The sequence below is a fragment of the Fundulus heteroclitus genome, chromosome 23 (assembly GCF_011125445.2).
Source record: "Fundulus heteroclitus isolate FHET01 chromosome 23, MU-UCD_Fhet_4.1, whole genome shotgun sequence".
NCBI classification, from domain to species: Eukaryota; Metazoa; Chordata; class Actinopteri; order Cyprinodontiformes; family Fundulidae; genus Fundulus; species Fundulus heteroclitus.
In genome coordinates, this window is record NC_046383.1 from 32,510,754 (window position 1) to 32,533,360 (window position 22,607).

The following is a 22,607-nucleotide window of genomic DNA, read 5'->3' on the forward strand; positions in this document are numbered from 1 at the left end:
CACGTGTGCTTCGTTACTTGGACAGACCAAAATAAATAAAATAAATAAATTAACAATGTCACTCTTGTATGGCCAGAAAACAAAACAAAAGTTATTTTTGAGTTCCTTTAACTAAAAAACTGTGATACCAAGAAAGTGGATTTTACCAGCATATGTGAACACACTTAATATGACCGCAAATAAAATGCATGTGTTAATGTATTTAAGTTTTTTTTTTTTTCTTCCATTAGGGTTGTATGTACAGTGGCCACGTGAAGTTTCCGGAAACAAACTTTGAAGGAAATATGCACTTGAGTCAAAGTAACCGCACAATTTATCACAATGAAACCTTAAATATATAAATATACATACACATTTACAAAAAGCCGGGCTTTTCAAAAGTGCTGCAGACGGTGTAGAAAACGGGCGGAGAAAGAGGCTCACACTGCAATCCGGGACTGCAAAAGTGTGTGGTCACAGTTGCTGGAGGTATTTGGTTCATCTCTTCCCCAGACCAGAACCCGTCTAAAGCAGGGTTCTAATTGGACGGGACCATATCCTTTATAACCGGTTCTCTGTTTAAGTAGGTGGCCCAGTAGACGAGGTTGAACGTCCCAAAGAGAACCGGAAACATAATCCGTGACAACCTGTCGATCTTGCTGACGCTGTTGAACGTCTTCTTGGCGTCCGGGGTTTTCCCGTCTGCTCTGGGCTTGCTGGGATCCACGGCGCCCCCTTTGGCAATGGTCGGAAGCGTGCCGGAATCCTTGCCCACGTTGGGCGCGTAGTTGGCCACTGCTACGGCGTAGGCATTGTTCTTCTTCATCACAGATGCCCTCTCTTTCTTCTGTGGACAGAGCACAAGAGACGAGTGACCAGAAGCCTTTCCTTGTCATCACCTGGCCGTGAATTTAAAATGCTAATTAAGCGCATGGGCGTAGCAGACACGTTTTGCAAGGCCAGAAAGGACAAGGTCAGTCAACAGTGTGCACGCTCACTTTCACATTTTCTAACACTGGCAAAGACAAAAGGCAGCAATCTGCTGCTTTCACCGCATCTCATAGAAGGGAGCTTTAGTCAAAACCATGAACCGTGATGATGTACAGCATTTGTTTTTTCTCGGAGCTCGGTTGCTTCCGTGTGTCCAGCCTGTCGGTATGTCATTGCATCATTTTTGCTGCAGTGAAAAAAAGTGGTTGCTCCCTTACAAATGCATTTTCTTGTTGCTTTTTTTTTTGTCATACTTCAATATTTCACATACTTAAACCAATTTTATTGTTCAAAAAGAATAACCTGATTCAATACAAAGCGCAGGTTTCAAGGGATGATTTAATGGAGTAGAGTAATTTTTCCAAACTCTTTCTTTGTAGAAATGCTTTATTTCAGTCTCGGTAGAGGTTTTTATTTTATTTTTTTTTAGCATGAAACGGCTGTTTAGAATCACATCTCAATGTCTCAATTGCATTTTCTTTTGAATTTTCTGGTAGAGAGCAGATGCTTTGCCTCCATTAATTACGACTAACCCTCCAGAAAAGCAGCCCCTGCCTATGACACCTCCAACACCGTTTTCTCTTTCTGGAAGGATGTGTTAGTTTTATATAACATATAATGGGACACACTCAAGAATCCAGGCCTTTCATGTTATCAGTCCAACTAATATTTCCCAAGAGTGTTGCGAATCATCAAGATGATAGTTCTGGCAAATCTGAAATGGGCATTTATGTTTGTTTGCATTTTATCAGCAGTGATTGCAGCCCTTGAACTCGTCCATGGATGCCATTCTTGCTCAGTCCTTTTCTCATTATCTAATCATGAACACATAACCTGCTATAGGAGGTGTGCAGAATTGTAGATGTTGCTCTGGGTTCCTGTGTGATATCCTGGCAGAGGGGAATACATCCAGCTTCAGAAAGTAAAAACCCTGCCAGGTTTTCCTTCATCCTGGTCTTTCAATCAGGGGATTTTAGTCCCTGGAGATGCTGTGGAGCTGGAAATGCAAATAGTTAGAACTGATCTCTGGACCGGCTTTTTACTTTCTGAACCTGGATTCCCCACCTCTGCCTCCTGGATGGTTTTCGATACAATTTTAGTTGGCTAATCAAAGATTGACGCCTTGTTCTCTTTGTGAATAATGACACACTATTTGCTTCCCTGGAGTCCAAAAGTATAGAGTTAAAAGATTTTGTTTCTCTTCTGTTCTACAATTTCTTTGTATTGGGGTATAATGCATTGCATTTTGAGATCTTTTACCCTTCTTCATACTCTCGGACAGCTTTTGACATTTCCTGATACTGCAGGTCAGCAGATAATTGGGCCTGGGTGTGGATAGACTAGAGAAACCAGACTCTGCTTTCCAATACATAAGGGTAATCACATTTAATCTGCCATAGATTGTTTTCAGATAACTTTTTGCCTTAACAAATGACATTGTCATTTAACTGCTTTTTTATAAATGATCAGGTTATCTTCTGTTAAAATTATATTTGGTTGATGATCAGAAATATTTAAGTGTGATAAAAAGGAAGAAAAAAAACTGAAGAAATTTGAAGATAAAAAGAAGACAATGAATAAAAAGCTAGAATGTAGTCAGCTATATTGTACTATTTCAATAAAGTGCAGTCAGTGTTCCAATGAATAAAAATGAAGAAATGAAGAAAAAAAAAACATGTGGAGAATTAAATCAGAAATTGCCATTTTTTCCCCCCCTTCATCTCCAGGAAATGCCTCTGGAGCCACAATCTGCCACAGCACAATGCTAATGAATTCTCTTTGAAAACGGAGGCTGTCAGAACAGATGATTTCTTCTTCATTACCTTCTCACTCACAACACTCTTTCCATCCCAGGCCCAGCCGCGCTTTGTGAAGTAATTGACGGTGGCAAACTCAATCAGGGCGGAGAACACGAAGGCGTAGCAGACGGCGATGAACCAGTCCATGGCGGTGGCGTAGGCAACCTTGGGCAGGGAGTTCCTGGCGCTGATGCTCAGGGTGGTCATGGTGAGAACGGTGGTCACGCCTGGAAAAAGACAATAGGAGCGCTTTATCAACCCACTTTGATCATTTTATTGGAGGGCTGCCATGAACCAAGACATTAAACTGTAGCACTCCAATAAATTGCATTTATGTCCCCTTTCTCTCTATGGACTCTTTACAGTATAAATGTTTGCTGTCACTGTTTCCTGCCTTGATTTTCCTTCTGTATAAAGATTTTCTGACCCAATTTAGCCCACTAACATGAGTTTAAGCTGCCTAATCTGTTCATTAGCAGCTGGTTGAATGTAAAAGCCTGGTGAAGTAGTAAGTGAACCATCGCTGGAAGACTCCAGCACTGGTTTAAGCACTAGGAAACGGTTTCTTCTGCTGACCAACGCGTTTCGGCTTGCGGCCTTAATCAAGGTCATGAACCTGGGAGTCAGTACCGTCGGGCCAGAACCCTCTGAATCTTAAACTCAAATGACTTTGAGATTGAACCATCATTCCCCTGGTGTTAAATTACATTCATCCAACAAGAGGTTGCAACATTCCTGTAAGGTCTGGAGGGCAAAAAAAAAAGTTAAGGAAGTAGTACTTTATTTACCAAACACAGTCCTGGCAGGCACCGATTCTCTATTTAGCCAGAAAGACACCTGGGAAAGGATGACTGTCATAATGCATGGGAGATACGTTTGAATGACAAAGTAGCCAATCTTCCTCTTTAGGTGGAAATGAGCTGTCATCACTGTGTATTCCCCTGCAAAGAAACAAACAACAGAAAAAAAAAAACAATGTTAAATAAAATTAATGAAAACACCCGTGTCTATAACAGGTCGGTTCCAGACAAATCAAACCCACCTGGTATACAGTTTTTCAGTTACTATTAACTTACTATTAGTGGGTTTGGGGTTAAATTTGATCAGACAGCTGCAGCTGATCCAGAACGCTGCTGCCTGCGTCCTCACTAAGACTAAGAAAGTAGAGAACATCACCCCAGTTCTAAAGTCCTTACACTGGCTCCCTGTATCTCAGAGAATAGACTTTAAAATACTCCTGTTAGTCTAAAAAGCCCTAAATGGCTTAGCACCTAAATACATCACAGACTTGTTATCAGTGTATCAACACTCCAGACCACTCAGGTCTTCTGGCTCCAGCCTACTCTGCATACCTAGAACCAGAACTAAACAAGGAGAAGCAGCATTTAGTTCCTATGCTCCGCTTATCTGGAACAAACTTCCAGAAAATTGTAAAGGTGCGGAAAGCCTGAGTTCCTTTAAATCAAGATTAAAAACACATCTGTTTAGGATTGCCTTCACTGTTCTAGTTAACTGAATCACCACTTTTTTGTTCTATTTTCTATCTACATTTTATTCCTACTTGCTTTTATTCAGTTTTATTTTGCTATATTTTAATTATGTAAAGCACTTTGCATTGTCCTTGTACTGAATTGTGCTATATAAATAAATTTGCCTTGCCTAAATTCTAATCAATCGATTATGCTAATACACAATTTATGACCACTGTCCAGTGCTACAGATAGGCACTAACCCTGCATGGATGGATGGATGGGTGGTTGATGTCATTTACAGTCATTTCATAAATCACAACATGTTCCTCTAATAAAGAGACATTTTAACCAGAAGATGGCTCTGCCAAACCTGCTAAAAAAATATACTTGTGGATGGAGTCCATAAAATTAGTGAAATGTTTCCAAATATTAAAACAGTGAATTAGGGATGCACCAAACAACCTGCTGGTGCCTGGATTCATACCAATAATCCAATAATTTTATGATAAGTGAACGCACCAAACCCAAGCAATAAGAGGTTGCAACATTCTTTGGTGAGGAGGTTTTTGCTGACTCAGCTATTTCAGTAACGTGTGTGTGTAAAACTGACCGTTGTCTTGCTCTGACTGTAACACAGACATTTGTTGGGGATGGTCATTACAAGCCTTTACCATTTTGCATTTTTTTTAAGTTTTCATCGTTCCGTACACAGTTTTTAATGTTTAAAAAGGAGCCATCAGTGAATCGTTTCCAAGTCGGCTCTTATTAGCAAAGGGACCAGGAACCGACATCAGTAAATACCAGGACGTCTGGAGATATTACTGCAAAGTTACTGTTTTTATTTAATTTTCAGCTCCTATCTGTTTTGCTACAATATGTACATTTTATCAGTTTTATAATAACACCAAAACCTTGTTTTTCAAGATTCACTTTGTTTATAATCATTAATAACGCTCACAGCAGAAAGTTTGAAAGAAGTATTTTTGGTGCTGGTAATAATAGTTCTTGAAGAGAAATCAGAGTTTACATAAAAGTTTCATTAGGGCAAACCTTCATAAAAAGTGGACATCAGAAATTGTTTAAAAATCTGTGATGGGTGCTTACCTACAGGGAATTTCTTATTAACAACTCTGATTTAATAGAACTTATGGAAAAATGATATGAAAGGACAGGCTACGTTTTTTTTTTGTTTTGTTTTTTTTTTAGGATTTTTCAAGTCAGTTTAATTTGTGTATTGTATCTGTACTCCCGGGTATAATTAATGAGTGTAAATGTACCTGTAATTCAGTTATGTTGAAATCAGTTTAAATGTTTGCTGTTCAGTTTGTATCAAGTTGTATTGGATCTAATTCAGTCGCAATTCAATTAAAACAAGCTTACTTTATTCAAGTACAACCCGATCATAGTCACACTAACAGGAAAGTCAGAGAAATGTAAATGTCTAATAAAGTGGAATAAAATCAGACAGTGTATCCTTTATATCTTTAAAAAAACAGATGTCACAGCGTATTCGTATCTCAATTTCAAAACAAAGGCAGGTTTTGACTAAATCCGCCGTCTGCAACTGTCAGCTGTGTAGTTTAATATAAAGATGCATCTGTAGCTTTAAAGGGAGACGGCATGTTTTCCTAGCAGCAAAGCTGAATATCCGACAGGAGCATGAAGCCGTGTCAGAGCCGCGAAAACACGCAGGCTTCCCAAATGGAAGAGATCTCAAAGACAAGCCAAGATTAGACATGAGAAGAAAAAGATGTGTTACCCATGGCAACAGAACAGAGAAACATACTGTAGCTCGTTTGCTGCGGTTCTGAAACGAGGGCCTCGGTACGGCCGTCCGTTTGGCACGAAGACAGTCCTTTTCAGCAAAGGGGAAAGGGGGGGGGGGTTCATCTTCATGGACTAATCCTAGAAGATTTCCCGTTTTATTCACCCCTCTTAACGTTAAAACAGTTGAGTTGTCTTTGTCTTACCACGTCTGTTTGAGCTAATTCTCTCCCCGTCACCATTCCACTGCCACACACAGGCTCAGAAACTCCCAGTGCCCAATGGAGCTCTACGTCTTGTGTAATTTAATTTGCATGCTAGTCCCCATGCCTCGGTTGTGGATGGGGGGAGGTGTATGAACTATATACTGGATGAGGCAGAATTTTCTTCTCTGCCGCCTATGATGCTTTCACCCAGAGGGAAAATAATGATTAGATCACACAGATAATAATCACATCAGCATTCCTACAGCTTGAAGAAAGCATGGATCCCTGACCGGTCATTGACAGTAACCAATTTAAGAATCACACACCATACAGAGGGCTTTCATGGTGCTTTATGATACAAAAGAGCACTGATTTCATGCCTGTAAAAACAATGCTGTCTACACAAAAAGCCTGCAGTTTTAAAAACAAACAAAACTCCTCGCACCGTTCACACAGTTCACAAGGTTGCTAGTGAAATGCCAGAGCAAATACCGCCGTGACCATACCATAGTTTTCCAGCTATATGGAGCATAGATTAACACATTACTGCCCCCCCCCCCCCACTTGTTGCTGCACACTTCCTCCCCTCGTCAGAGAAAGACAAATGTGGTTGTTGTTTGGAAATATTTCCAGCTATAACTAACTGGTTAGACTCGTCTTAGACTTTTTGCTACACTCATGCTCGGTATGACGGATTGCTGCAAAGTTAATGACACAATGCAAGTGATTGTCCACTGTGGCTACACGCTCATCTAGGAGGAGTCAATGCTGCACGCCAATGACTCTGTGCAGGCTGGGTTTCCTTAGATCAGGCATGTCCAAAGTGCGGCCCGGGGGCCATTTGTGGCCCCTGTACTGATTCTGTGTGGCCCCTCAACTGCATTTCAAGTGGCTGATGAAGATGGAAGATTTTAGTTTTTAATTAGAGCAAAATTATTGCAGAAAAGTTAAAATCCTACAATTGAAAATGTTAAGTATAACACAAAGTATTTGTCTTTTAATAAACACACATTTGACATTCTCTTTAATTTCATAGTAACATCTATCCAATGATATTTAATTACTCAAATTTACACTTTGGTGCATTATAATCTGCATTGAATTCAATTATTAAAATTGGCTAACTACAGCAAATGTTTTCAAAGAACAACTGACCCAAATACTGTTCTTATATTACTAGACCAAAAAGAGTTCAGTTTATTATTGTTAAATTAAATTATTCAAAATAATTTCCAAACTGGATGAATACAACAAATGAGTAAAACCCTTTTTTTTATTTTGGATCTACAATTAGCATATTTTATAGAGCAGGTGAAAAATGAATATGATTGATTTGGTTTAAAAAAAATTGTGTTCATTTTTTGGCCCTCGAGTTCCTTTGAATTGAGAATTTTGGCCCATGTACCGAAAAGTTTGGACACCCCTGCCTTAGACAGAAAACCTTTGACCAGTCTGTCTGTCTGATTTGATTGAATTGACTCTGTAAAGTGCCCTGACATGACATCAGCTGTAGATTGGCGCTATATAAATAAACTGAATTGATTTTGATATTTCTAGCGTTACTCTAAAATGATTTGAACAGCAAAGATAATGTTCAGCAAAAACAGGACGAGTAAATAACTACATTTAAGGGGTATTTATTTGATCCTTTTTTGTTATGTCTGTAAAACAAATGAAATATTTAAATTAATATTGAAAATCTCTGGCATAATTCTTCTATGGCTTTAATAAAATTGCATAGTCTAAAACAGCAACCTTTGTCTGGGCAAAAAAAATGCTATTACTTCGTTTATAAAACTTATCATAGCTGGCAATGAACGTCCTGTAACGTGAATTGACATCGTTTTTTCAAACATGGTGATGGAGCGCGGCCAAACGTAAGTACATCTCGGGCTGTAAGAGAAACCATTTTCCTGCGTAACCAAAGAATCACCAAGGAATGGTGGGACTATCATGCAACTGAATGCTAAAGATTTGCAGCTGTAAACATCTGTCAGTCCTGCTGATGCTGTGTGATGAGTGAGCGTCCTTCTATTGCCGCGCAAACAGCTAAACGTCTGCCAGTTAGTGCCACCTATCGTCAAGGGCAGGAAATTACACTGTGTGTGTGCTTGTACTTGCAGCCGAGCAAGAACATTTTGAGTTCATTTTACTAGTAAAGTGAGGAGTTTCCTGTAAAGTGAGGACCTTTTTGTGGTCCTCCCCTTTTTCTGGGCTGGGGGTTAGGTTTAGCACTAAGGTGTTAATTAGGTTTAGGTTAGGGTTCGGTATATACTGGAAAAGGTTAAGGATAGGGTATGGAAAGGCTAGAAGAATAATGGAAGTCTATGGAAGTCAAGGCATGGTCCTCATTATGCAGATTCAGAGCAATATTTTGAGGAGACACCAAAGGTACAGTGAAATATAAATTAATAGTACTATTAATTCTTGCAATAGTGTCCTTTATCGTTCATATATCTTCTGTTTTTACTGTTTTCAATCTGCAGGATCAATAATGAGTAATAGGTGGCAATGTAAATGAAGTCTGGGTGTAGCTTTCCTCATTAAAAGGACTGTTCAGAACTATGATAAAGATGGTTTAAATATGAGTTTTGGTGGGATTCATAGAGCTCTGCGGTCATTAAATTAATGGTACTGATCTAATCTCCCCTACAGCACATTTACAACAATATAAATATCTAAATGAAGTTCACAAGCAGAAGAAATACTTCACTGAATAACACCATTAAATCAAACAATAACACTCCTCAGAAACATTGATTTACTGACAACTAACCACCCAAACACACTCCACACAACAGGGACACTACCGCCGACTAAAAGAAAAAGCATTTTTCTTTCTTTTTTTTAGCATTACCAAACTGAAATTCATTAAACTTTGACTGTGACCCTGTCTGACTGTCCCTCCCTCTCTGCATCCAGCTCTGTTCTCTTTTGCTTTGCCTGAAAACACCGCAATGAAACACTCCCAGAAGCGCTTTAGCCTCTTTTTTGGAAAATTGCGTCAAATTACCAAATCGCCAAGCAGAGGGTCTGTCTGCAAGTCTAACGATACACAATACACACTAATTTCAATTTGTTCTGACAAAAATGGAAGATTACATCTCTGAAATACAGGCTGTTTCTACACTGAATTTTCAGTGGAAACAGGAGATATTCCAACTCCAGAGCTGAAAGATCTGCTTCAAACTTGTGAGAGAAAGGTAAGCTGCTCTTTTCAACACCCGAAAAGACTGGCTGTGCTACATGACAACACCCTTTCCCGCTTTCCATGCCTTTTGTTTTCATATTTACTTTCTATTTATTTTCTCTGCGAAGAAAAACAGTGAAAACATCCAGCCAGACTGCCTCCGTTTTGTTGTCTAACGCAGTAATGTGGCTCCTCTGCTCCGGTTCAGCTGAAGGCAGAGCACAGAAGCACACTGGACACTCACCACGACCTCACAATTGCTTTCTCTACTTGAACTCCAGATTTTGAGGCTCTCATCAGGAGCAAAAATAAATAGATAAATAAAAAGTTAGATTTAAGTTAGTGTGACACCTAAGGTTAATCAGAGTGCTGCTTAAGACCTGAAAGTGTTTGATTTGAACTTTCTGGTTCATTTTTCATTTTTACAAGGCATTTTGTTTAAATCTTCTCAATTATAACTACATACTTTGAGTGTTTTTTTTTAATTATTATTATTTCCCAGTACGTACACTTTTTACTTAATGTATTTTGTATTACAACAGCAACTGAGTCTTTGAAAAAGATTGTAACTAATTGCTCTTATTTTTTGGCCAGCCCTCTAATTAATGCTTGGAGAAGTGACTGAATGTTAAAAACTGGCTGAAAAACATCCTTGACTTACTTGGCTTCTCAATAAGGCGCGGTGGTGGGCACTGAATCCAGACTAGCTGAGAACCACTAGTATAAAAGACCAATCAAATTGTGTCACGTAAGCCTTCTTCAGGGAGTCAAACAGATTCTCATGAATCATTGACCCTTTCAAGAATAAACCATTAGTGTGAGTCTTCTACCAGCGGTCACTCCCGCTTCAACAGGGCTCCACTCCTAAACGTCTAACGGCTGAGTACCTCGTTGATGAAAGAACTGCAGAAAGTTTCCCATTGTCTACAGATGTAGACTAAGCCAAGTCAGAGAGTGGACACAGCAGCCCAGCACAACAACCACAGGAAAAAGGCAAGAAAAGACATTTAGAAAAATGTTGCAAGATGTGCAGCAGCTGAAATGATGTCAAAGAGCAAATCAGTAAATATATTTTGAATATTTCTATTGACATGAAGTCTTCTCCAGATGTCACTAAAGCACAAAGTCCCATCACATTTTGATGGCTCCTTAGACTTCTCGGTGGACTGCTGAGACAAAGGTGGAACTTGATGGCGTTTGACCCGTCGCCCCTCATGTGAAACTGACACAGCGTTTCAGAAAACAGAACTGCAGCCAAACTGCATGATGATTCCTTTGATGTTTGGGTTCACCCCTTAATCATACAGCAACTTTTTTTTAGCATTCAAAGCTGCAGTGCTATTCATACTTGCATTGGTGACACATAACTATACATAAAGGACTTTCAAATCATTTTAAAGAAATGCCCATAAGCCAACTTAAGTCTTAAAGCAAAGTCCACACAAGATTTTATCTGGGTTTTCTACCATCACATTCCTCTCCCTGATGATCACCACAGATTAACACATATATTGTGATAAGGTGTGGGGCAATGACTTTAATTACTGTAAACAGTCAAATACCTGCGTGCATAATTCTGCACGGTGGATGGTGAGGCGGGGGGGGGGGGGTCTCCCTATTCAAAATGATGACCTGGGTGCACACAGACTCCTCTGAGAAAAGAGGAATTTGTACACGGAGCATGACTGCGTAAGGAAGTCACCTGACATTTCAAACAGCAATCAAGTTCACTTTATAACACGTTCTTTTAACATGGACATTTGTGCCTTTACCTCTGATTTAAACATTTAATAACCACCTTTCTGCGAAATGTGTTTACAGTCTCTTAGCTTTTTCTCCCTGGTTGCTGTTGTTGGCCATGAAATGCCAACGATCAGCTGACTCATTTAAATACACATGGACATTCATGAGGTGCTTTGTATTGACTATTTATGGTTGAATCTGGGCGTGCAGAGGGCTGGACCTGAGGCAGAACCAGGTACGCAAACGTTCAGGTACAGCTGTGATCTATAAGGGAAAATTGTGTGCTGGTGTGCATGTGCATGGTTTTATAAATCTTTTTTTTTTTTTTTTTTTTTTTTAAGTGCAAACACTTTTAGTATTGCTTCTACACAATGTTTTAGAAATGAGGCCCCTGGACTTTTCATGATTCTTTTGCCATCTTGTGAAAAAAACAATGCTGAAGGAGACTGTCTGGCCATTAGTTAGTGACCTTGGGCTCAACCACCCTTAGGTTACGCACAGTTCTGATAAGTGAAATGAAAAAAAACGCCAGCGAGTCTGCCTCTGAATGGCTCAAAAAATTAGGGATTCAAAGGGGTCCAGTCAAACTCTGGACTTGCGATGTTGTGGCGATCTCAAAATATGGAGTGGACCATAATTCCTCCACAGGGATGTAAAAGACTACTTGTCAGTTTTCACAAACCCTTGATGGTAGGTGTTGCCACCGTGGGTTGCACAACCAGTTATTAGGTTTGGGTGCAAATACCTTTTTCCGGCTTGATTTGGATAGATTTATTGTCCTTAAACAAAACTATCAATTAAAATACTTTTCTTTGCATTTAGCCAGGTTATTTGTGTCAGATATTAAAATTGATTTGATGATCTTAAAAATCTGACAGTGACAAAAAGTGAGAAATAGAAGAAATCTGTAGGGGCAATTGCTTTTTCTATGTAGTACAACAATACTACAGTGGACTTTGTCCGACCGCTGATTTTTTTTTTTTTTTTTTTTACGTTTCCAGTTACAGAAAATAGGTTTTTAAGAGCGAGCCGAAATAAGGGAATTCTACTGTAACAAATGAATGTATGGCTCTGTGGTACAGACAGATACTGTATGTTCACAGACGTTAGCAGGATGTCCGTGCCCGTCAGGTCTCAGAGCAGCTTCGCTTCTGCCCAGTGACCTACTTTGTAAGTGTGCTACACCAACACTGACACAAGAGTAATGAATGATTAATTTGAAGCCAGCCAATCAGATAATGTGGCGAGGCTAGTTAGACAAGAGAAACCACCACTGACAGGCATTTGGCCTTCTCCTGATGCACCAAAAACCACTTAATCCAGATAGGGGCATTGAGTGCATGACAGCAAATTGTTACTCAGTGAAACTGCAGCAGGGATTCCCCTGATAATGGATTTCCCTCACTGGGGGGAAAATACATACTGGTAATTGATACCTACAGGGAGCACTGGTGGAGCTCTCGGTTCAGAGACACAGTTATCTAAAGGCATACTTTGAATTATGTGGATGTTGTTTAAATGTGAAACGTGCAGTCATGGCAAAAATAAGTACAGCTCGTTCCAGTAACACGGTTTGCAATATCGGGACATAATGATGAGGTGGGGTCTTTACCGGTGGACTTAATATGTAACCGATTCAACGCTGTCCTTTTCTAGAAGCCAGTACGAGGCAGAAATGGAAAAGCTGCACGTAAAAACTATTTAAGGTGTACCCCATGACAAGGGAGGAAACGTTTCAGTCGTTGTCTCTTTGGGCAAGACACTTCACCTGCATTGCTTACTGGTGGTGGTCAGAGGGCCCGGTGATGGCGATGTATGGCAGCCTCACCTCTGTCAGTCAGCCCCGGGGCAGCTGTGGCTACTAACATAGCTCACCACCAGCAGGGTGTGAATGGGTGAATAACTAAACTGTAGTGTGAAGTGGTTTGGGCTCGTCGGACGAGTTAAAGCTATATTTGGTAATCCTGGTCAGAAACACTTTTGTAATACGGGGTAAAATGATCCTTCCATCAGGAAAGTAGTTAACACATTATGTATTCACAAAAAGGAAGTTAAAAAAAATTATTTGGGAGCTGAAGGCCTGTAAAAAGTCTAACCAATCCCTGCCCCTCTGGTCGAAGGGCATGCATGTGACAGAGTTTTGTTCCTACTTTCATCCTCCTCTCTCCTTCAGGTTCCTTATCTATTGGTTGTCCCACATGTCAATCATTCTGATGCACTCACATAACGCCAGTGTGCGTGTACGTTCCTTGTTAGTTTCCACTTGCATGCGTTCTTCTAGTATTTATGTATCTGGTTAGCTTAGCGGTTAGCTTCGGTGTTAGCCGTTCATTGTAGCTTCACTGCTCTCACAGTAGACATTGAACATGGCTGAGAGTCACATGAAGCGGACCACGTTCATGTTTATGAGAAGAAAAGGAAGGACTCAGTAGAAAGAAACAAGGCCAGAGTAGATTTGGGAGATTTTTAAGGCGTGATCCCCCTGAAGAGCAGAAGAGCGAGGTAAGCCGCTCTTCTGGATGAGCAGTTATTCCGAAAGGAAAAATTGCCGACCCTAGCTTTAAAAAGCTATACAAGTACAAGACATTTACAATATAGCGGTGTTAACAGTCCACTTAATGACTGCAAGAATCCAAGGTCAATGGCTTCGGAACCAGCCCACAACCTCATCTCTCCACCACCGCGCCTGACAGTTGTGTTCAGAGGTCTTACTGTTCACTGGGGTACAACCTGACAATCCTAAATCTTTTCTGACCACAGCACAGTTGGACCAATGGGTGAATTTTGCCGGGAAATCCTCTACTGGAAATCAACAAATTAGAATAATAAAAAAAAAGAAAGCAAATACACAAAACTTTCCCAGATTGATGGCAAGCAAAAATATTTTGACCAATTTCCTCTTTGGTATCATACTAACACACCCTCCAGACTATTGAACTGCCAAAACTTAATTTTTTTAATATAGGTGGTCACACTTTGTGTTGATGAATTAAACAAGTGCTTTAAGTTGCACCAAGAAATTAATAATATGAAGAATCAATGACAGAGGGATGACAGGAAGGAAGGGGGAACACAGAGAAAGAAAGGACAAAATGTTGAGTTATGGCACAAGGAACGAAGGAAACAAGAAATGACAAAAGTAGGTAAAGAGAGGGCACACAAAGCAAAGGACAAGAGAAAAAAGAAACACAGTGATGGGAGGACAGAGGAGGATGCTAAAAAGTAAGGCCACAATGAACAAAGAAAGGATATAAAGGAGAGGAAGGAGGGCAGTACACCTGAAAGTAAGGTCTATTGCTTAGATTATGATATAAGAAGAAATCTCTACACAAAGCAGCTATTCAAGACGCTCTCCCACGCTATCCTGAAATACATAAAAGCTTCTGCATAAAAAGTCCAAAAATCTAAACTGGAGCATGTTGTAAGAAATAGTCTAGAGGACTCACTGTTCATGTTCAGGCACATGAAAAAAGACATCTAACTTCACAGCCAAGCTCTGCAGACCGCCCACCATTCCCTGAAGTGTACAGCTTAAGTTGGGAGGCTATGGGATTCTGATCGATGTCCTCCACCAGGGACTAACGTCTCAAAGTCTTTCGTGGTAACCAGATGTATTTCTGTCTTTATCCTTTTTTTAGTATCAAATTTTCTTCACAACACAGTCATTTCAAGATCCATTAAAGTCCGTGGGCTGTGCTTAACTTTAAAAAAAAAAAAAAAAAAAAAAACTTGTAATTGTTAATGCTTTCATCTGTAATGTGAGCAACAGATTTCCAGAATAGTGGGACCCTTTCATAACAAAGACGTGTTAATGGAGGCTGAGCAGAACGTGTTGGTCCTGCTGTAATTATCAACGTCTTTCTCCCCAAAACGTTTTCAACGTAGCCTCAGATCGGCAGCCTGAGAAACAATCACAGATATAAGATCTTGACAAAGCATTATGTAGGGCCATAATGACAATATTTGTAGTATTAGACACTTTATTACCTTCAAGAGGTCAAAAGATAACTTGTGCACATGCTGAATGTGTTCATTATGCATTAAAGTGATTGGTTTGAGATGACGTCTACTTGATTAAAAGTCTCTGCTAATTTATATCACTATTTTTGTCTTCACAAATCCAGGTTCTTCAGTAGAGGTACAGAGAAATGCCAAGAAGGAAATATTTTCACGAGCCACTAACCCGTCAGATACAGTTCCCAGTCAGGAGTTTGTGTCTACTCACCAGGGGCATATCTTTCACATTATCATTGGGCTTTTAATGTTTTATTTGAACTGCTCCATTTACAGCAGGGAATGATTATACAACACACAATTAAAAGAAGGAGCCCCTGCTCCAAAATAAACCCCGTCAGCTAGACTAAAATTAGCCTTTTGGCTAAACACATTCCAAAGAAACCTTTTGTGTTCAGAGGAGACAAGAAGTATGTTTGAAGCAGTCATGGTGAGCTTTCAGACCCCAGAACAGCATCCCAGCTGTCAAGCATGGCGGTGGTAGCATTATGCCTTGGGTCGCTTTTTCAGACAGGGGTATTTGGTTCATTTCACAGTGTGGATGGAATGAAGAAGAGGAAAAATTACTTCATAATTCTTCAAATTCACCTCGATACAACAGCTGGCTTGCTGCAACTTGGACATAATCGGGCGTTCCAGCAGGACAACGATCTCAAGCACGTGTCAGAACTGGTTTTGGAATGGACGAAGCAGCCTAACATCGAGCTCAAAAGTGGGATCAGTACCAGAAATGGACCTGTTTAAATGAGCTCTGCTAATTTTATGAAGAAGAGACAAGCCAGCCAGCAGCGATCACAAGCATGCGTTTTTCCCATCAAAGTATGAGTGAACGTGGATGAGTATATTTAGGCCTGTATGGGCAAAATTATCCTTACCGCCTCTAAATCCTATTAAATTGATCCTTGTGGAGAGTAGGAAAAAAAAAAAAAACTACGAAAATGTTATGTTTATGCTCCCAGTTGACATCCGTCTAAAGCAGGGGTGTCAAACTCATTTTGGTTTAGGGGCTGCATACAGCTTAATCTGATCTCAAGAGGGCCACACGAGTAAACTCATTGCAAGATTAAATAGAACTAATAAAAGTGAACTTGTTGATTTTTATATTAAATTAACTCACTTTTACACAATATATTATGAATAACCTCAGCGTTTTTAAGAAAAGTATGTGCAATTTCAACAATACTTTTACTCAGTTAAACCTTTACTTGTGCATTATGCATAAGAACTGATCAATGTGATTGTACAATGTTGAAAAACATTTATTGACATTTTTTGGAACTTAAAAACACTGTCCTGCATGACAAACAGATACAAATTAAGAAATTATTTAAAATCAATTTTCCACATCTGAAGCTCAGTGCTACCATCTGCCAATGAAAACACAGTGCCCCTCGTGGACAATATAGGAACTGCAGATTTTCAATTAAACGAAGTATATGTTTTTTTCAATAATTGTTTTATCATTCTCTTCCTTTTATCTCCTCTTTCTTTCACCTTTTCTTTTTTCTTCTTGTTCTTCCTTTCCTCTCCTACTTTCCCATTGTAGTGTCCATATCATTTGAGATATTCCCCACATGAATCATAATAAAACTATTCACATTCATAAATCAAGCGGAGGACTATGGCAAAAGCAGTACTGCTCCACTTGTGAAAGTCAAATCTGATGAGCTCTTTTTGGCATTAAGACAACAATTCTTAATGCCACATTGCCAGACAGGACACTGGAAAAAAAATAAAAATCGTATTATTTATTTATTTTTTTACGTTTTTGTTTTTTTGAATAATGATAATGCGTTTAGCCGTATGTTTGACACCCCTGGTCTAAAGCCTCCAAGTTGTCGGTTGCATAATCATCCCACCCTGGAAAAGAACCATTCACATGCACCTTTAAAAGCCTGAAACCAATGTGACATTCAAAGCCACGATGAGCATATGTAACCTGCTGCCCAGTGGCAACTAGTGAGACAAAAAGAGACCGTGAGAGTTGGAAGCAAGTGTGACGTTCACTGAAACTCCGTGCTGTGGCCCGCCACCAAAACAGTTTCCCCTTTGTTGACGTTTAACCTCAAATTAAATTCAAGAAGTTGGGCTCGCAAACTGTGTTTCGTGTTTGACTACATGAGATGTAGAGAAATGCATTGTTTTGCTTGTTTTGCCTCTATGCATTAGCCCCATAACCATGATGTTGCCATTCACTGGTATTTTGGCTGGAAACCTGAACGTGTGACGTCATTCCCAGACCGGCTGAATTGCTCACCCTGCGGAGCCCGCTCTGAGTTGCCCTTCGCTGAACCTGCTCATATTGAAATGACTCGGAGCGTCCTCCTCTGCTGCTAACAGCAACTACACAGAACCCAGCCTCAGAAAATCGGACACGTCCTCTGACCATCTGGAGACACGGCGTCCCTCGGTTTGAGTTCTGAATGACTTCTGGTGCCTTGGTGCTTCTGAAACTTCCCTGAAGCCGACCCACACGAGAGAGCCGGTTGCTGAGTGCTGGGTAACAACTTTATCCTTAGTTTGTGCACATTTTTCCATGGCAACATGGACTGTTACCATAGCAACCTGCCCTGTGTATGTGTGAATTCGGTTCTCCTGTCAGCCGAATTCTCAGATCCCTCAGCCGCCGCTCCCACTCCTCCCACTCCAGTTGACGTCGTCTCAGGTCGGTGACACGACATGTCTGGTTTAGCGCCGGCAAACGCTGCTCTATCTGCTACTCGCATCGTTACGCCACCTCGCCACGGCGGAGGCTTCCCGACCTCACCCACAGCCATTATGCCTTGCTGTGCCTATTTAACACGTATATATGTCACTGCTGCTTTTTTTTCCTGCTCCTCTCCGCGCAGCCTCCACCTGCTTCAGCTCTGCTCTGTTTAAACACACCCTAGAGGGCATTTATTTCTAAGTTAACAACCGCTGAGAGATTATTTTCTGTGGTGCCCTGTATGATATTTATCACCATATCGGCGAGCCTTATGAAGAGAAAAAGTATGTCGCAGTCCATTCACATTGATGCTTTTTAAACTGCATGGGATGAATTCTGCTTGTGTCCCTTTAACTGAGGAGACGTCACAACGTTCAAACCCTTGGCCTTGCTAAAACATTTGATGCTTTTTCAACTTGAGTCATGTTATGACAAGAAGCTTCAATGTATTTTATTGGGACTTTATGAGGCCGAGTATGTTACAGCATAATTTAATTGTAAAGTAGGAGTGACAGGATGCATGGTTTTAAAATCCTTTTGTGAATAAGAATCTGGAAAGTGTGGCATGCATTTGTAGTCAGCCCCCTTGAGTCATACTTTGTGGAAGAACTTTTTGCTGCAGGTGATAACTGCAGGTCTTTAAGGGTGTGACTTGGCAATTTTGACGTATTGCAACAGACTCTGAATAGGATTTAGGTCTGGACTTTGACTGGGCCGTTTTATCACGTGAACGTGCGTTGCTGTGAATCCTCCCATTGTCATCCCCTCTGGCTGTTGTGATTTCGCTAGCTGCCCTGCTGGAAGGTGAACCCTTGCACCAGACTCAAATCTCCAGCTTCCTCTAGCAGGTTTTCCTCCTGGATTGTCCTGTACTTATCTCTTCTCGTTAGATGTTCTCTTTCCACTATTACCATCTTCTCTGTTGAAGAAAAGGCTTCCCACAGCATCATGCTCCCATCACTGTATTTTATGGTTGAGATCTTGCATTCATGTTCTACCACACACATTTTATATGTAGGCTCAACTTTTTGTTTTGGTCACATCTGACTACAGTCATTTCTTCACATGTTTGCTGTGTGTCCTACAGCGCTTTTAGTCAACTGCAACCAGGACCTCTTCCGGTTTCCTGTCAACAATGGCTTTCATCCAGCCAGTTCTCCATAAACAGCAGATTGCATGACTAACACGTTTCCTGTCCACAAATTCTGCCACTTTAGACGTCGATTTCTGCAGCTCCTCCAAAGTCACCTCTGGCCCCTGGGCTGCTTTTGTGGACAAGGCTCTCCATGCCTAACTTGCCAGTTTATTTAATCATTAGGTTATTTCTAAATGCAATTTCGTGCATGAGGGTTTAATACAAATGTTTTTTTTTTTTTTTTTATTTGGAAAACTGTTTTCATACAATGTGTGTTTGTCCTTCCATTTCACAATGATGGGCTACTTTTTGTTGGTCTTTCACATAAAGTCCCCCAAAATAAAATGAAAGCTGAAGCCTGGCCAATGTGGTGTCAATGAACAGGACAGTGGTCCCAAACACAGCAGCAAAGTCTAGACTTTACTCTTCTTGAACTCAAATGCATTACTTACCCCAAAATGAGTTCAAAACTGACTCCATAGTCAGCCAAAATAACAATGGGCCACCTGGATGAGACAACACAATGAGCCACGCAATGATGGATATTTTGCGGCAGAAACAGGCTCTTTGTTTAATCTGATTCTGTAAACACATTGACGAAACCAACTCTCATTAGATGACAATGCGGTTATTTATTCAACTACTTGGTAAAGAGTGCTTCAGCCAGGGAGACAGCAAAGATGTCCAAATGTCCAAAATGTAATCCAACAGAGATTCATGCAGGAGCCTGGCAACTCTCCAGTCATGACAACAATCCTTGATCTGTGGTTATTGGTATAAGATCACGGCTAGAGAATGAAAATTACAGTCATTCTCTCATATTGACTTAAGAAGCTTCCTGGTAGCTAAATCCACAACCGTGTTTACTTCTTCTTTACGACTCATACACAACATTTTATCTGATCCTTCAGTTCTTTCTCTCCCTGATGCCTTCTTCCTGGACAAAAGCGACATCACATTCATCCCCTCACAAACACACACACAGCAACATATAGACCCTTGCATGCTACCTCAAGCTCTGCCCCCATTTCTTGGCATCTGTGTTAGCATGCTTACATGAAATGTTGCTTCTATTTTTAGCCCTCATTATCAGTTTTTGTTTTTGTTTGTTTGTTTTACAGTGTAGCCTATATCCAGAAGTATTTTTGTTCTTGGTTTTTGGTCTTTATATTAGGAACAATATGCTAGCTTTTTCTAAAGCTGGGGCTTGACAAGGGATCTCCTTAAATTGTATATTTCTGTATTGTCATGAGGCCCCAAAAAACACAGAGAGTGCTTCAATACAGCATAGCCACATGTCTCTTGGATTTTATTTAACAGAGCAGGTTGCATGTGTGATCTGAAGTGATATAGTGAGCAATTACATTCTGGGCCAGAGATTATTTGGACTGCCTTTTGTTGGAGTCTTAATTAACCCTAAATGAAATAGAGAGTAGGGCAAAGCTATGTTAGAGTACTTTTCTTTGTTAACCATAAAATAGGATGCAGATCTTAGCTGCTGCATATTATCATTTCTACTTGAAATATAAACTGATGTTTAATTAATTTGTCCCTATTCAATGATACAAATAAATAATAAAGCAATGGAACCAGACCAGTAAGCTCCCCGGGCTTAACTCTGCAAATTTTCTGAAAAAGCAGACCATTTAATAGACTAATACATCAGACACAAAACTTTCTGTTACTCACTTGTGTTTTTTTTTTTTTTTTTTGCTTTACTTGCATGTATGTAGGTACGTATGTATGTAGGCGCATAGATATATGTATATATTTAAGTATGTAGATATGTTTATATATATATATATATATATATATATATATATATATATATATATAGACCACTAAGAATGTTAATGAGACATTTACATTCCTATTTCCTTTTTTGTATTCTTTTTTTTTGGTATTCTTTTTGACCCATTGTATATATGAAGACTCACTGTATATAACTGAATGCACCTTCCCTACTCTGCACCTTCTTGTATGAGCCGATGTGACGAGTGAATTTCTCCATTGTGAGATCAATAAAGACTATCTTATCTTATCTTATATGTTGTTTTTGGGCTGTATGTCCCACTATGGAGTCATCCAGTAACACTTGCTTATGTTGAATGTGATTTTATGAAGACCTGCAGTTTCCGGTTTCGAGTTTTGGTCAATGCCATCTCAAAGTGTCTTTAGACATTGTGGTTTCACTCTCATCATGTGTCTGTAGTTGTTGCACAATCGCACCAAGAACAGATTTAAGAAAGAGCATAATGAAATATGCCTGAAACGATTCAGGATACATGTTTTTCAGCGAGAAGCCTAATTTTCAGGGATCTAACTAACAGGTGCGCTACAGTGCATTCCCACAACATACTGTAGATACAGATGATTCATAATTTCTTGTATCACTTCAACTCATCGATGAATGGCTTAAAATTAGGACAACAGTCCTTTTTTTCCTCTGGAAACTCTGTTGTCCTCATCTTTAACGTCTATGTTCTTCATGTTTGAGCTTGGGTTGCTGAGGTGCTGACTGGAAACCTGACACGCCTTTCCCCAAAGACGAGAGCTGCACAGCGTATCGATTTAATGCCATCCTAACAAGATCCATGTCAAAATCACAAAGGTGCTTTAATACAGTATTGAGTAGGAAACAGTGGTATACAGGTCTAAAATAAATCCAGTCAATGGGATTGACTGTACATCACCTTGATGCTGACTGATGACATAGAGTTTAATGGCCAACATGCTAAACTTTAAGGAAAGTGGTGGGGACATTGTGATGACACATAAAAAGAGAAGACTGAAGAATATAACTTGTTGTGCCCCCTACTGATGACACACTCCAGCTTTTTAATAGGTACCCTAATAATTTCCCAGATCAGAAGAGACATAAAAGACTGCCAAAGAGCTCTGGACCTGCCATGCAGTCTCCTGTCAATGGGCCTTGCCCAGAAAACCTGCAAAGGGATCCTGATACCTTAACCACCTCCGCTGACTTATCTTGGTGAGGAGGACCAGCAGCTTTACTCTGAGTTCCCACAGGACACGGTGCTCCTTACCTATATGTCAAAACCTTACAATTCATACTGTGAACGCCTCAATCTGTCCATCTACCTCCAACAAGATGCTTGACTTCACTTTCAACTTAAAGGCATTTCTCCCTTTTTCAGTAATTAAAGGAACTAACACCTCCCTCCAGGCCATTTCACAACTTTTACTGTGCGGTACACGCTGAATATCAGGACTGAAACAAAACAGCATAATCAACAAAAAGCAAAGATTAGACCCTGAAAAGCAATGCACATCATGAGTCCCAAAACGTACGTTCCTATTATTGCTTGTTGCACAACCCTCACGAGAAGTGTGTGGTTGGCATCGTCAAAGGCAAACGTCCTTTTGAAACTGATACCGTTCAGAAGAATAGATCCTTCTGATAAAAATACCTACGGCTGACGTCAAGTAAAATGTGGTGTCTCGTCTTACTTCAGCAACATGTGTTAATGGAACAATAAGCAATATTTCATTACTTTAGATAGAAAGAACAAAATAATTGTGGTGTGAAGAACTAAAGGTATAGTGCTAGATTGAATATGGTATGACGTCACACAGCGTCTCTCTGT

At 40.0% G+C, this 22,607-nt stretch overlaps 1 protein-coding gene across 1 annotated transcript in view; it reads right to left on the minus strand.

Annotated features, from left to right (window-relative positions):
- Nucleotides 1–221: 221 nt before the first annotated feature.
- The window catches only part of LOC105919487 (gamma-aminobutyric acid receptor subunit alpha-2), a 54,500-nt gene continuing 32,114 nt past the window's right edge, over nucleotides 222–22,607 (minus strand). The window contains exons 8-10 of the mRNA XM_012854816.3: nucleotides 3,557–3,709; nucleotides 2,793–2,995; nucleotides 222–826 (exon numbers count right to left, since the gene is read on the minus strand). Coding sequence (XP_012710270.2) covers nucleotides 518–826; nucleotides 2,793–2,995; nucleotides 3,557–3,709 — 665 coding nt within the window. The 3' untranslated portion in view covers nucleotides 222–517. The remainder of the gene's footprint in view (nucleotides 827–2,792; nucleotides 2,996–3,556; nucleotides 3,710–22,607) is intronic.